The 16,599-nt window shown below is 43.4% G+C and overlaps 1 protein-coding gene and 1 long non-coding RNA gene across 5 annotated transcripts in view; one reads left to right on the top strand and one right to left on the bottom strand.

Moving 5' to 3' along the window:
- The window catches only part of CYLD (ubiquitin carboxyl-terminal hydrolase CYLD), a 134,443-nt gene extending 121,108 nt beyond the window's left edge, over positions 1-13,335 (bottom strand). For all 4 annotated transcript variants that reach the window (XM_077647439.1, XM_077647441.1, XM_077647440.1 and 1 more), the window contains exons 1-2: positions 12,558-13,335; positions 12,206-12,290 (exon numbers count right to left, since the gene is read on the bottom strand). In XM_077647439.1, coding sequence (XP_077503565.1) covers positions 12,206-12,290; positions 12,558-12,956 — 484 coding nt within the window. In that variant the 5' untranslated portion in view covers positions 12,957-13,335. The remainder of the gene's footprint in view (positions 1-12,205; positions 12,291-12,557) is intronic.
- The window catches only part of LOC144114010 (uncharacterized), a 54,556-nt gene extending 38,364 nt beyond the window's left edge, over positions 1-16,192 (top strand). The window contains exon 3 of the long non-coding RNA XR_013310935.1: positions 16,074-16,192. This is a non-coding gene — a long non-coding RNA (uncharacterized LOC144114010). The remainder of the gene's footprint in view (positions 1-16,073) is intronic.
- The last annotated feature ends 407 nt before the right edge of the window (positions 16,193-16,599 follow it).

Raw genomic sequence — 16,599 nt, 5'->3', positions numbered from 1 at the left:
ACGACAACCTCAAAACTTTTGAGTCGTCGTACTATGTTATACGTAGAGGGAAAGCTGGCGCCACCGTCCATGCGAGTTTCTGAAGGAGCCACGAAAGAGCACTTCATCCACAGTGGGAATGCCGGGAAGACAGCAAGGCGCACTTGGCTTCGCCCTAAAACGGGACTACGACTGCAAAAATACAAATTTTCGCAAACTGCATGTTGCAAGGAAGCGTTGTTTTGCAATCAGTATGTCGTGTAATAAAATATGCTTACTGTACATTGCAATAAATGAGCAGAAAAGCAAACGATAACCGATTTTGATCATGGCTAGAGCAGGCTTTCTCTTCATGCCGCCAAATGTAGCGAACCGTGGAAAATAATTTTTACGTTTAAGAGACACACTTATCACAGCCAATAATCTTTCAAAAAAAATTGTTAGCGCTTAAAATACACTTTGGAAGCTTCCGTTTTCGCACTGTGAAAAACAAAAACCTTCCATTGGTGCAGTCTGCTATTGCTGGACGCGCCCTATGTCCGTGCATACTAGCTATGTTTGTGCCATGAGAAACTTGCCCGATCCCCCGCTTTGCTATGAGAAACTAGTTTGTGCGCAGCAAGTGCCGGCTTATAGGCATGTCCTGTCGCTGCGCTCACAGATTTTGCCAAGAAAAACAAGAATTAGGAAGCGCAAACCTGTCCCACGACAAGTAAGTGGAGGCCGTGTTCATGCTGACAGGTGCAACATGCGGGTATTTGTATGAATTAATTCATGCAGTAGAAGTCGTTCCTGCATGCAATGTGCGGCGACCGCCAGTCTTCGAACTGAACCAAACGCAATCCTCGGTGAGCACGGTTAACATAAGTTGCGCTTGTCGAAGTCCTTTGCACTTTTAAAAGATAGGTGTGTCTCCGAGACTCCCACGAGAAATATACAGATTGGTCACGGCAGCAGACTGCCGAGTTCCCAGTTCACAAGAAACTCTGTTCCCTTCTTTCACATTTCAATACACAGGTTCCCGCAGAGAAAAAAAAAACAGCTTGCTGTGTAAATGGCTCCCAGCGAGGCAACAAAGAGACCTTAGGCCTAGCAGGCACCAGACACTGTGCTCGGCTCACTTCGAGTCAAGCGCCTTCGGATGCTTCGGATCTCAAATGAAGTTCGTGCGTAGTTGGACTACACAACCACAAAGCTCACAAAACATCAGTAAAACTACAGTGATAAAAACGAAACCGGACAACCAAAAACATCCAATCCGTAGCACAGTCAACAAGCCACTAGACGTCAATCCGATGTGCTGTCTTCCCGGCATGCCTCGGGCATCCATGGTGGATGAAGTGAAAAGCCGCGATATTTCCCTCTATAGTGTACAGTAAGAAACTAAGGCTGGGTAAAGTTTGAAGATGAATTCGGCCGCCCTAACGCTCTCTGAACAGCAAGCAGTGTGGTCGTGTACACGAGTCATACGTGCGGGTTCAAGATAAATAAAGACAAAAGATGTTGACTACGCTTTAGAGGACGGAAACCAAGATGGAGAGTGCATTTGTTTATTTGGAAGGTGAGTCGTATCGAAAGGAGGATACATTCCACCAGCCTGCTTGCTGACCTTTTTTTTTTTACTGCTTGAAATTTTCCTGAATATTTTACCGCGCGCGATAAACGCACCACTCAAATTTTTAAAGGTTTTCGGATAAAAAGAGGGCGTTCATTATGCGAGTAAATACGGTTTACTGAGAAACACAGGGAAAAGGAAGTGAAGAATATTGTATAGGATGAGCTTGCATGACCTGCAGCGGTGGCTCAGAGGTTAGGGCGCTCGGCTACTGAGCCAGAGTTCCCGGGTTCGAACCCGACCGCGGCGGCTGCGTTTTTATGGGGGCAAAACGCTACGGCGCCCGTGTGCTGTGCGATGTCAGTGCACGTTAAAGATCCCCAGGTGGTCGAAATTATTCCGGAGCCCTCCACTACGGCACCTCTCTCTTCCTTTCTTCTTTCACTCCCTCCTTTATCCCTTACCTTACGGCGCGGTTCAGGTGTCCAACGATAAATGAGGCAGATACTGCGCTATTTCCTTTCCCCAAAAACCAATTATTATTTTCCTTTGCTCACGGCGCGGTTCGAGTGTTTACCGAAATATGTGAGACAGTTACTGCGTCATTTACTTTCCTCAAAGCCATTTCTTTTTTAATTTTTCGCTATCGTGCGCTGCAAATTCAAGTTACGCGCTGGAGTATTCGCTCCAGTTTCACGGAGGCGGTACTAGAGGGATAACGTGGGGATAATGTTGAGCCAGCAAAGCGGTCTATACCTAAGTCGCCATCACGGTGGGTCGGCGTCTGCATAGTAATAATTTTAATAATAATTCATAATAACTTTTTGCGTTTAACAGAGACACTTTCGAGAGCGAATATTCTTTCAAAAAATTGTTAGCGCTTAAAATACACTTTGGAAGCTTCCGTTTTCGCACTGTGAAAAACAAAAACCTTCCATTGGTGCAGTCTGCTATTGCTGGACGCGCCCTACGTCCGTGCATACTAGCTACGTTTGTGCCGTGAGAAACTTGCCCGATCCCCCGATTTGCTATGAGAAACTAGTTTGTGCGCAGCAAGTGCCGGCTTATAGGCATGTCCTGTCGCTGCGCTCACAGATTTTGCCAAGAAAAACAAGAATTAGGAAGCGCAAACCTGTCCCACCACAGGTAAGTGTTCATGCTGACAGGTGCAACATGCGGGTATTTGTATGAATTAATTCATGCAGTAGAAGTCGTTCCTGCATGCAATGCGCGGCGACCGCCAGTCTTCGAACTGAACCAAACGCAGTCCTCGGTGAGCACGGTTAACATAAGTTGCGCTTGTCGAAGTCCTTTGCACTTTTAAAAGATAGGTGTGTCTCCGAGACTCCCACGAGAAATATACAGAGTGGTCACGGCAGCAGACTGCCTAGTTCCCAGTTCACAAGAAACTCTGTTCCCTTCTTTCACATTTCAATACACAGGTTCCCGCAGAGAAAAAAAAAACAGCTTGCTGTGTAAATGGCTCCCAGCGAGGCAACAAAGAGACCTTAGGCCTAGCAGGCACCAGACACTGTGCTCGGCTCACTTCGAGTCAAGCGCCTTCGGATGCTTCGGATCTCAAATGAAGTTCGTGCGTAGTTGGACTACACAACCACAAAGCTCACAAAACATCAGTAAAACTACAGTGATAAAAACGAAACCGGACAACCAAAAACATCCAATCCGTAGCACAGTCAACAAGCCACTAGACGTCAATCCGATGTGCTGTCTTCCCGGCATGCCTCGGGCGTCCATGGTGGAAGAAGCGAAAAGCCGCCAGCTTTCCCCCTAGGGTACACTAAGGAACTCTATGGTGTTATCAGATGAAATTAACTATATACTGCAAAAGGTTTTTGCGTGGCGTTTATTACAGTAGAGAAATTCAAAGGACATTTTTGTTTCCCCTCAAATGGAGCGCAACACACCAACTTGTACCGTTTGCTCAGAGGATATGCATGGAGCAAATCACGCAGTTGTCGCTAAATTTCTTGCACAGCAAGTTCATCGTCGGATGAAGGGTCGACGACGAGTTCCTCGTGCGAAATACAAAGCATCCATGCTTCTGTCGTGACTAAGGGAACAGCGTTCTGCGCCGCGTTGAAACCGGAGTTCCGCGGCATATGGGGTGCGACTTTCAATGGCTGTTCCTCGGCCTTCAGCCAGCGGCCTGACCGACCGCTTTGAGACGCCGCCGTATTAATACACAGACGTGAAGGACGATACTGTAAGCGTAGAGAGCTTCGCACTAACATACATATATACGTAGATGATCATGTATGCAAATATACTTTTCACGTAATAATTTTTCACGTAAGTCGCCCGGCACCGATACCAACCAAACGAACGCGGCTTACCTAAACGCAAGTAGCGTTCAGCAGACTAAAATACGCACTTTCAGTGGTGCAAGAGATTTCATCTTCGTAGAAGGTAAGGTTGCCACTGTCTTCGACGCGTGGGTGCACCGCCGTAATGCTGCCGTCGTCCAGGCGGACGAACTTCACAGACTTGCAAGGCTGCGCTGCAACCGTTCGCGGCATTTACAATGAATGAATGAATGAATGAATGAATGAATGAATGAATGAATGAATGAATGAATGAATGAATGAATGAATTCTATTCCCGTCATAGGGCCTCCCAGTCGGCTCTCAACACCGCATTTACCGTCAGAAAATGGCGTTGTGCGTTTGGAACGCGCGCCTTCTTTTTTCGTCTGCTAGCTTACACCTCCGAAGCGGTGTAAAAAGTGTAGTTCTCGTGCTACACTACGCGTAAAAGAAATACCCTCGTGCAGGCGGGCGGAGTTGCGCTTTTTCTACACTGGAAAAAAAAATGGAGCCATGCTACACTAGTGTGGTCATTTAGTAATGTGGCCATAGTAAGGCCTTGTTTTTTTTTTACCGACATTGGCTACACACTAGTGTGTAGCCTGTGTAGGTTAAAAAAATGGCCCTAGTGTTTCAGACATTCCATCCAACATCCAGTGGCTTCACTAGGGCTATTTTGTTAACCTACACTGAGCTACTCTTCGTGCAAGCTCGTGTAGGCGAGTGGAGGGCGGGGCTAAAGCTACGAAGTAAGGGCGCTGCACTCGTCTGCACGAGCGTCAGCCAATAGCGTGATACGGAGCGTCGCCGTCTTCGGCAGCAGACGACAAGTTGTGAATGTTTGGGTCGTCGTAATATACTGCAAGATGAAATAAAGAAATATATACTGCAAAACGTTTTTGCATGGCGTTTACTAAGTAAATAAATGCAATGGGCATTTTTGTTTCTCCTCAAATGGAGCGCAACACACCAAGTTGTATCGTCTGCTCAGCGGACGCATGGAGCACAGAACGCAATTGCCGCTAAATTTCTTGCACATCAAGTTCATCGTCGGAAGAAGGGTCAGAAATGAGTTCCTCGTGCGAAATACAAAGCATCCATGCTTCTGTCGTGACTAAGGGAACAGTGTTCTGCGCCGCGTTGAAACAGGCGTTCCGCGGCATATGGGGGCGACTTTCGATGGCTGTTCCTCATCTCTCATCCAGATACGTAGATGACCATGTACGCAGAATACATTTTTTCATGTGGGTCGCTCAGCGCAGATACCAACGGAACGAACGCGGCTTACCTAAACGCGAAGTAGCGTTCGGCAGACTAAAATACGTACATTCAGACGTGTAAGCAGTTTTTATCTTCGTAGAAGGTAAGGTTGCCGCTGTCCGTCTCGTGGGTGCACCGCCATAACGCTGCCATCGTCCAGGCGGAGAAACTTCACAGACTTGCGAGGCTGCGCTGCAACCGCTCGCAACATTTACAGCCACAAAATGGCGCTGTGCATTTGAAACGCGCGCCTTCTTTTTCGTCTGCTAGCCTACACCTACAAAGAAAGCGGTGTAGAAAGTGTAGTTATTGTGCTACACTACGCGTAAAAGAAATACGTTTGTGTAGGTGGGCGGAGCTACACTTTTTCTACACTGGTTACAAAAAAATGGACCCATTATAGGTAAAAAAAAATTACCCTACTAGGCCAGCTTCGGAAAGCCAGAATTCGGCATCCAGTCACCAAGTGGAGATCAGTGGTCGTGCCAGACGGCCAGACGCGGAAGTGACGCACATGTTCTAATAAACAATAGTTACCGTGGCAAACTCGTGAATCTTGCTTCAAAATGTTTGATGCACCTCTGTCGTTGACCGTCGAAACTCCATTGTTGAGCTGAGCCGCCCGCGAGATTCAAATGCAACAAATCCGCCAAAAAACAAAAGAGCGATTACTGAATTAAAATGACTTGTTTACCGTAAGTAACTAATATTACTTATATCATTAGGAGCAGAGACTTCAGTCTTTGAGAGAGTAGCCAGAAATGTGTACAGTAATCTTTCGCGTTGAATGTATTTTGCGGATATTATGGACCCAAAGAACACATCATTGGCTAGTTGGTTGTTCATCACAATGAAAACAGCGCAAACTTCACGAAGGACGTACCTGTGTCTCGTTTGTATGTCAGCGCCTGTGTCTCGTCTTCCCTTTCTGCGTCCTTCATGAAGTTTGCGCTATTTTCATTGTGTGGATACTATGGCACAAAAAAAACAAACACGGATTTGAATAGTGCCATACTACGATTTTGTTAGTCACAGCGAAATGCCGTACGGTGGAAATCTACAACATTTTCTGTGGATTGTGTGTGCAGAATTTTTTTTCTATACGAGGTTTACTTCCCGACAGAAAGCACTCTTTCTACGCCACAGTCAAATATGAACAATCAAAAGTAAAAAGCTAGAGGACGCTTAAGCTTTGCCTTTAGGAGTGGAACTCAACAGCGTGTTGCAGTACTGCCAGGGAGTCCACGGAATGCCACCACCCGTTCGGCGCGACGCCTTGCCGTTGGAAACACCATTGAATGCATTTTCTTTTTTTTTTCAATTGTTTCAATTGATTAATTTATCAATTAGACACTAATTTTTATTTACCATTATCAAGGATTGGCTTCTTCATTCTGAGCATTCTGATACCACTGAACCCATCTTTTTCCAATTTTTCATTTTTTAATTTCTTTAATAAATGAGTTAATTACAATGATTTCATTAACCCATCATAGCCTATAACACATCAATCAATCATCAGTCACTAGAACCACAAATTACCATGATATGATTTTTTTTATGCAGCACTCAATTATTTCCGACATGCGGTGCTGATTTACACGGACGGCTTTTCAACCGTACGAGCTGCATATGCTGTTGCACAAAAAAAAATATGTGCAGCTCAACAAAATTTCAATATTTGACAAAATATGCACTAATGCACTATCTACAAACCTGCCAAACTTCTTTCAGTTTTACCAATGTGATAGCGGCTACTGGGGCCCAGAACATGGGTAATTTTTGTCATTTTTGAACTTTTAGAGCACTAGTTTTAAATAACTACCCACTGGAGCTAAAGACCACACACAGCGTACCTAGATTAACATTTTATCTCAAAGCTCCACAAGCAGTTTTCTTTCCATTGCATAAGTTTTCCCCAAAAATTTCCTGAAGACAGGCAAGTCGAACAAAAATATCATTTTATGCCCTTTGTTTTTATTACTCTCTCCATTCGTACCAGCATTAATTGTTATTAACAATGCATACCATTTAAAAGTATATAAAATTGTCTTTATAATAAGCCAAACATAATTTTTTCTAGCGCAAGCGAAGGGGCCACAGCGATCACTCAAACATACTCAAAAACGGCTGACAACCGCTACTGGCGCGGTGCCCCCACCTAAAAGTGGAAATGAGAATTCATTTTCTGGCTGCGGCCAAATAAACTTTGATAGCACTTCTCTTGTCTATATCATAACAAAAGATCAACAAAAAAGTACTTTTTGCACACAGAAAAGCCCCTGTGTTACAAGTAACCATTTCTTTCACTATATGTTTATTTTAGCACATGACTAAAATAACTAAAGACTTATAATCTAAAATAGATGTTAAATAAAGCTAAGCAGTATAATGTTACAGGCCCACAATGAATTCTTCAAAAGCTCATTAGCACATGTTGATAATTATTTTTTATGGATTTCACAGAAAGTTTCTTAAAACATGAGAACAGGCAATATCAAGCAGTGATAGTGAAAAACATTACCTGTCAATAGCAATACTTTTTACAAAGAATTGATAAATAGTTGAATGCATAATTAAAAAATGCAACCTGTCACTGCCCTCAACTGTGCCATGATTACAGTGCTCCCAACAATGATCTGATTAAAAGAGGCCTGACTGGCTCTGATATAAGCTGTAGCAGTCACTTGCCAATGGTGTGCATTTGCGCTTCATCACCAGCATGCAACTTCTTTCACTAATATCAGAAGATGGCTCTCTTCAGCAAATCATGGCTGGGAAGTATTTGACACACTTTGAGGTGATAGCTTTAAATGTTTGTGCTTTCCTTGTGTAAGCCAGGTAAATAAAAACCATGCATACACATTACCTATTAGTGCACACCGATCACATATAATGCACGTCTAAATGTAGACCTAGCAATATAAACGCAACATCACTATTACTTGAGTAGTGTAGTATATTATAAAAAAAAACTATTATCACAAAACCACTATAGTCGGATACAACTTAAGTCTGCAGTGAAGCGCCACTCACATTCAGGACCACTGCACAAAATTCCTCCAGGAAAAAAAAAACTAGTCCACTCATTGTTGAAACTTTTCTTGTTTCCTAAACAAGAAGCTAATCACAAGAAAAAAATTATAAGCCTTAGAATTTTGATTCCTGGCTTGTTTAATAAAGTCAAACATTTAAAAGCTGATTTCGTTTCCTGTTCTGAGCTGCTAGCGGAGTAATACAGGACGCCGCGGACCGTGGCCCAGTGTTACAAGTTGTACCCTACAGTAGGTGTCAATACTTGAAAATGTCGCTATCATTCAGAAACAAATTGCAGCACAGTTCTCAAGTTGGTTTGGTATCAGCTTCAAATTGAAAAGCCTTTCTCAAGTAGGTTCGGTATCAGCTTCAGTAGCAGAGTGATAAAGTGATATCACAGATAAGGAGGCAGAGAAAACACAAATGGCCTATTTGAAAATGCTTTCCTAAAGAAGCAGATTGCATCAACATTTTCACAAAAATCCCTGAAAAGAGCCTAGATGTTGAACTTTATGAAGCGAATGCTTGATGCATAAAATTTTGTTTACAGCACCTTTAAGTACTAAGAATCTACAGCCTTTTACTTACAAATTTATCGCAAGATAGTCTTGGCAACAGACTTTTGGGCAGTAGCAGAGTAAACAAATACAGCTTTTTTGTTTTTCAAAGTTAATAACAAGAGGTACACATGTCCTCTAGTTATGCTTACAACATACAGGTGACACAAGCATTTTACTTGCTGTAGAAAGTATTAAAAGCTCAACAGATATATTCTACACTAAAACAGATGAACAAAGGGGAATAAAAATATGCATTTCAAATTCACGTACACTGCAAAAACAAAAAAGAATGTTTATTTTAGCATCACATTACAGAAGCAATAATGTAGCCTTACCAAAGAAACCTCTTCACAGCTCAGCACCACTTTTACTGCTATGAAGTTTTTGTCAGCAAGGCTGCATTGTATAACTGTTGTAGTTTAATGGTACTAGTCATAGAAATGCCATATGTTGCATGGGACAAAATCTGTCAGAGAATTTCACTGTTGGCTTTTTTGCTTTTAAGCTTCAGTCTATAAATAAAGTGGGCCTCATATTTTTGCTTACTACTGTCTAAGGTGTTGCAAATCTCAAAACAATTTAGTTCACAGCAAATTCACCAGCACTCAGTAACTAGTATGAGCCCAGGTCAAAATAGTGCCCAATGTCACGTGTAAGTTGGACAAATCACATTGACATCTTTCAAGACGTTACAACTGATGTTCAAGACTAATACCCCTGTCACACGGGCACTCTAAAGGCACTTTGAACTAATGCTCCTTTACGCTCCCAAAGGAGCACTACTTCAAGGGAGTTTGTCCGTGCTACACGGTCGCGGAACGACCTTCGCAAGAACTTTTTAGCGCCCTCATCGGCGAAAAGCGTTATTTAAATTGCAAACCTCACTGCACATGTAAATACATAAATGTCATTTATTTTAGTAAATTAGTTTTATAACCGTATTATGTTAAAGCAACGCAATTTTAACTGCAATAATGACATGATTTTTCAAGTACAGAGCATAACATCACAGTGCTCGCCACACTGAGCCCAACTCGCTCGTATATCTGGAACGAGAGTATGGCGTGGTGAGACTGCCACAAAACAAATGATCTTATATTTTAAAACACCACTAATATTATGAAGTGAATTTATAATACGAAAATTAAACGTTTCTTTTCTCAATTTATTTATGCTGTTAACTCGCTGGGAGAGAGAGTACTCGCTTGAAGCCTCAACGGACGAACTCAAGCTGCCTTGTTTCGAAGCTCCTTTGAGCTAGATTTCCTTTGGCACGTCCGTGTGGCAGTGCGCGTTCGTCCTTAGAGTAATGGAGCATTAGTTCAAAGTACCTTTACAGTGTCCGTGTGACAGGGGTATTAGAAAGTTCCCAAACAACAGATCATTTGCACCTAAATGATTTTTGTGGCCATCAAGGAGAGTGCAATGATGTACAGCTAAGTACAAATAGTGCAATCAATTTTTATTATATACTGGGCAATTTATATTTTTCTTTAGCAAGGCGACAAAAGAGGCTGGTTGGTAATCCGCTGCTCGAAAGCGCTGAGTGGTGACAAGGTTGAAACGAGACGACTGGACGTGACGCAAGTCGTCTCTTTTCATCCTTGTCCCCACTCAGCGATTTCAAGGAACGGTTATATTCTCCACAATGCAGTATCCACTGTTGTTGCCTTTAAAGTGATGTGAACTAAAGAAATTTTGCTTAGTGTGAAATAAAAAAGAAGGGAAGGCAGTTCCCTCAAAGAATGCTTGAAGTAGTGACAGGAGCCTTCATACAACATCCACCTAACCCCCTGAACTACAGAAGCAAGAGGAGGATTTGCTTAAGGTATTCAACATACAACCCAGCAGGCTAGCAATTGCACCATGGAGGTCAGCCATGTTACAGCTGCATGCCTGTCCTTAAACCTTTCTTCAGTGCAGTCGTTTAGAGTGCTAATATTGAAAGTAATAAAGAAGTTTTGTAGTCCTGGTTTTTTTATGAATTTTCAGTACCCAGGGCCATATATGATTTCTCAGCTAGGCCACACAACATGGCAAAGAAAGATAATAATGATTTTGTTCAGTTTAACTGTCTTTTTTTCAGCAGATGAAGCTGACAAAAATGACACCTAGAAAAAATTATACAATATCTGACAAATATATCCAACACAGTTTAAGGCATAAATAAAAGTTCACAAAGTAAAACTCTTGCTATCAAGGAGAATGTTGCTGCTGTCTAAATAAAGGTGGGCCACATAATGTGAGAAAAGGTCTCTAAAATGAATGGTAGATGTCTCAGCAGTTAAAACAAACCTGTGTTCTTGCTGATCCAAACCCAAACAGGAGTACATTTTACTTCTGCCTGAGCTTGCCATCACCAAGAAATAATTTGCTAACACTAAGTGACTACTTTCAAACCAGCAAAGATAAACAAAAAGTTTTATTTACAAAGTTTTTGAATACTGAAAGGAGCCCCACGTATTGCAGCTGCTATAAGTATGAGTTCATCTGGAGCCTTTTTCCCATGCTCTAAAGTGCATGAAACCTTGCATGAGTACAAGATTGCAAGCACTCATGTGCGCTGATAGCACCTGCAACTGGGCCAACTTAGGTTCACCACAGCAACAGCCAATTAATTGGCCAGTGGTACTAGGCACAGGATGTTCAAAACACACAATAATTATAGATTTCATGCGCTTTGTTCAGAGTGTGAAAAACATGTACACAGTGATACTACAACTACAAAAATTATATGATTTATGTTGTCTTTTTACACTTTACATGCACCTCCATTGGTTCACAAGTTGACAATTTTGCAGTTAACAATGATGTAAAAAATACTACACTGGCTTTTGGCAACCATCAATAATGGTAGTTCGATTTCATTCCTGCAAAGGCCTTGGCTCATGTAACATGAGTCACCTAGCACTAAAAAATGTGCTACTGCCTCAATCTACAACATGTTCTTGTTTTCACGAATGCCTGTACAATGATCTAATGCTGATAAAAATGTTAGAACATCAGTGCTGATTCTTATTTTTTTCACTACTAAAGCACATAAGGGCCTACACTAAGCTTTTGTACACAAGCAGCTATGATCCCATGCCAGGATTACATCTCACTGATAGGTGCCACTGGAAAACAACAAAAACTTCACAATGACAGGCACATCTTAGCGCCCTTGTCACGACACAGCTGTGTAAAAATAGTTTATAAAGGAACTGTGAATAACAAGCATGGACAAGAAAAGTAACAGGACAGGTGCAGACTGCCACCAGAAGAATAAGAGAACAAAAAATTTGGGGAGTAAAAATAACTGTTACAAGATGTGCGCATGTTTACTTTGGTGTGGTTGCAGTTCACAGTGAAACAATCAGCTGCTCATAAAACCAAGAAAAAGCAAAGAAAACACGATTCACTGTATAAGAAAAAAATTTCACACAGCATGCCCAGGCAGTCCACTGAATAACGATAAAGAGCAGCACATGAAGATTTAGAACAAAACTGACCATGATATATTTCCCGGCCGTCAAGCAGCCGAAGGTCTTGAATTGAGAAACACTGCTTCCTCTTGATGGGGTCATTGGTACCATCCTGCCAGACAAAGACAAAAACAAAAAAAACAGGCAATACAAAATGAACTTGGGCTCAAATACACACCACTCACTGTGCATTACACTAAAACTCTTTTAGCTGGTAAAGGCAACACTGTTGGGCAATTGTAGACACGGTATAAATTTGCGCACCACAGTGGTCTGACCTATTATTACAGAGAGGAATTATTGATGGTAATTTATATTTTGTTAATAGATCTAAGAACACTCGTGCGCCACACCGTTAAGATAACGCATAATATACTACCTGAATTTCCACGATGAATCGAATTCCAGGTCCGTATTCACGAACGACTCCTTTAAACTTGACGATCCCTTCGAACTTGTCCTTGACCACGACGCGTTTATTCTCGCTTATTATGGGTATCTCCTTCAGCCATTCTTGGTCGCGATAGATCTTGAGGCGGTTGCGCACTGGTTTGACTGGCAGCAGCACAAGAGCTTCGAGGGACGTCACTTCGCGCAAAATTTCCCTGTTGCACAATATCACTCCTGAGTCGCCGGGGTCAAGAGACTGCACCTTCACCTTCGACTCGTAAGGATCGTCCGCCAATACCTCAAACAATGTCCCGGCGTCAAACCGCGGGTTCTGGATATCCCGATCCAAGAGGACTTTCGGTTTGTGACTCTGAGTGGTTCGGTTCATGCCGAAATGGCTTGCTCATAAGGCTGGTTCGTGAAGTGGGAATGCTGAAAGCGTTGATTTGTTGGCTAATTAGCTTGCGATCGTTCAAAAAGCAAACATCCAAATGAGAGTTGCACTAAAGCCGGTCACAGCATGAAAAGCAATACGTCAGTTGGAGACATGGCGGAACGGCGAGAGAGGAATGACCTGCTGTCGAAGAACTGCTGCCAAGGCACCTGCAGTATGGTTGTACTCGCTTTCATACTACTGATTTCCCTTCTGCACCTTTGTGACGCGCGGCCGACCAAGCCGCGCTTGTCAGAACTCCATCAACCTTGCGGGAATTGGCAGCCCAGATAAGAAACCCGAACGCAACAAACATTAGCGGAACCAACCAGCCAGTTCCGACCAGCCGCAGGGACGCATTAAAAAGTGAAGCCATGCCGCACGGTACATACTTATATTGATGAAAAACTGCATTATCTCCTTTACACAAAAATATACTCATTTTTAAAGCGAACTGAATGAATTAATAATCTTTTTCAGCTCTGTGATGTATTAGTGTTTTCAGTTCTGAAACCATGCTCTAAACTGTTTCTCTAAACAACGGTTTCCGTCGACCGTGCTCTAAAGCTCTAAACCGGTTTAATCTTTATATCATTACCTGGGATAAAGCACTAATATATATTAGTGTATTCATTTTAGGTTTGCAAATGAAAGCTCTCATACAACGATCTCTTCTGTTCATTTAACTCTGCTACAGCGGTACAGCTCCTGACAGCGAGTTCGTGCAGATAAAGTGAATTTTATTGCAGATTTCAGAACATGAGAAAACATGGAGTTGACGCGGGACACACGAAGAGACGACGCAACACAGGGCAGATTCATGCACAGAGCGCTGCTAACCAGACAGGATCAGTACATGAAGAGTACGTGTTCTCTCATAGAATAGAACGACCAGTTTTTGTTTTCACAGACGTCGTTAACACAACGAGAACAGACAGTAACGTTTTTGTTGTTGTTGCCTCAAAAACGATGGCACAAACGTTTTTAGACTGACAGACGGTGAATATGGACGACGTCTTCGTTGTCTTTTCAGTTCGGATGACGTACGGCGCGCTTTACATTACTTTTATTTCTCTGTGCCCGGCGGCGCCCCTTTCATGTTGATAAGAAGTAAAATATTCATGTGCGCCAGAGAGCTAACTAGAACAAGTCCCACTTCTGCGGCTCATTTACCCGCTTTTGATGCCCTGTATGCCATTTACCACAACATCGAAGCAGACTCCACATGCATCCACCATCAGGCCCGACCAGGCCTGCCGCACCAAGTCTGCACGTCTGCACTCCTGAATCTGGTAGCTGACAGCACGGACCACGGACCAAATCAGCAACACGGACCAAATCATCAGTTTTTTTCTGTACCTCATTCATTCGACAGGCATTTTCCTATGAATATAATAAATATCCATTCTATGCCTTGAAGTAGGGAGGTCGCGACCACCTAATGTTCGCTGCCGCCACGCGGCAGCACTCATTCATGTGCCCACACGCGCCAACTTTGAATGGCCAGGCCGCATTTATTCAGCGGTGGGAGACCGTGCTGGCTATATCTCTGACCCCAGAACCCAAGTTGTGACGGTGGAGTCGGCTGACAAAGTCATCGAGGGCTATGTACTCTCGACCACTTAACACGATCTCTTAACACCGAGCGCTTTCCGACGAATGTTTTACAATCAACACAGAGATACGTATATGATAAATAAAAATGACTTTTAATTATTTCTGCTATTACTCATTGTAACTGCTACCTGATGACGAATGATGCCACAGAGACACCGCGGAGATCGTTCTACGAATTAGAACAACTACTCGACAATGACACAAAGGCCTCCTGTTGCTGCGGTCACCCGATGGTTACAAACATTAATTGGCCGCGTTGGATGACGTCGCCAGACCACCTGTCTATCTTAACCGTGGCCTAAGCAAGAACAGCAGTATGGTACGGCTCTACTGACAGTGGCGACAAGGTGCTGAAGCTAACCCGTCCACGGAAACTTTGGCGTTCGTCTCCAGCACATGGTCCGCATAGACGATAAAACGACTCGACAGTCGACGCAGCATTACTCCCTTCGGCCGCTCCTGGCGTGCTTACGTTAGTTGGTACGCTGCTTCTTCGGAAAGCGTGGCGTGTCGATTTGCACGCCTGGCAATTGCAAAGGTTCGCCGCATAGGTCCCGCAGTTTGTTTTTTTACTATCGATCAGAGATGCAGCTTACCAACAAAACCACGTTTCGAGCTCTTCTGACACGCTTTGCGAAGTTCATAAGGAAATGGCACCAAACATATGAGCTTTTGAAAGTTGTCTTCGTATGCTTTGCGTCCGCTATGGTGCATGCCCCGGTGCTGTATATGTATGCGCGTTTTGCGCTGCATGTTAGGTTGGCTTGGACGTGTGTTTTACCTGCAGCCGTCGTGATTCCGACGAGGAAGACAACGTGGGGCTTGGGCCGCAAGCCTCACGTTGGACCTCAAGCCGAATAAATCAGTCCACCAAACGTCCTCCGAGCCGGTCGCATCTCTTCTTCGCGATAGGGTGGGGAGGTGGTTCTCAAGATCAGCACACAGGTGGCGGACGCTTCTTGCTAATGATAGAGACCATTGACCATATATATGAGACGTAGATGACACATGCAGATTCTAATGGAGCACCCGCACTGAGACTGCTTCAAGTTGGCACCATTGTAAACGCCTATTTATGGAGGTGTGTGCAAAGATAGACGGTGTGGTTGTTTCATTCCAATACTATCACCAAGTATTAGTGAGAAGAAAAGTCAACAGGGCATGCAAAAAGTGGTGTAAGCGTTCCATGTCAGCCAACAATCGCGTCATGAACGAGTCCGGTATCCACCTGCACAAACGACTCAAGCCACAGGCTAACAGAGCTGTTGGCTTTGGCCTCTGGTCTTGCATCCTAGAAAGCACAACAGTGCATCTCAGAAGAATATGTAGCAATTCGTGCTCCACCATTTTGCACTCAAGTCATTCTGATATTACTCTCATCTTCATCAGTGTTCTTTGTAAAACTTGGTCCTCGGAATTCGTTGCCGTGTAATTTCAACTTCAGCTACTTTACAGTCCTCGTTCTTCTACGACAAGAAAAAGGTCCTGCATGAACCATATGGAGTACCATCAAGGGTGGCTTTGCATTATACTCTTCTGACCACCATGGATTACTTTGCATATTTGAGTGCCACCACGGATCAACTTAGTTTGCAAGAAGAATGGAAATAAACTTCACATTGCGTCCTGACAATTGCGTTCCTTCTCTGTGCTTCATACATGAAACCCATGATAAGCACATTATTCTACCATACATCTAATGCCCGCTGCCAGTACATTCATTTGCGGGTAGGGTGAGTAATCCTCGAATTTTTATCCTTGTGTTTATTGCTATTAATGATCATGTGTATGCAAATAAAGACCTCAAATACACCACAGCGGTAGCCTAGTGGTTTTTCACCCGCCTCACATGCGGCAGGTGCGGGGCTCGATCTCCAATGCCACCGGGTACCCACCAGTAATACAATGGGCACAAACTTTCCCCTGGCCTGATGTTCGGCTTTTTTGAGGTGAAGCGCTTGAGAAATGAGTCTTTGACCCC

This window comes from Amblyomma americanum, chromosome 1 (assembly GCF_052857255.1).
Source record: "Amblyomma americanum isolate KBUSLIRL-KWMA chromosome 1, ASM5285725v1, whole genome shotgun sequence".
In the NCBI taxonomy this organism is placed as follows: Eukaryota; Metazoa; Arthropoda; class Arachnida; order Ixodida; family Ixodidae; genus Amblyomma; species Amblyomma americanum.
This window is presented reverse-complemented; position numbering and strand designations above follow the sequence as displayed.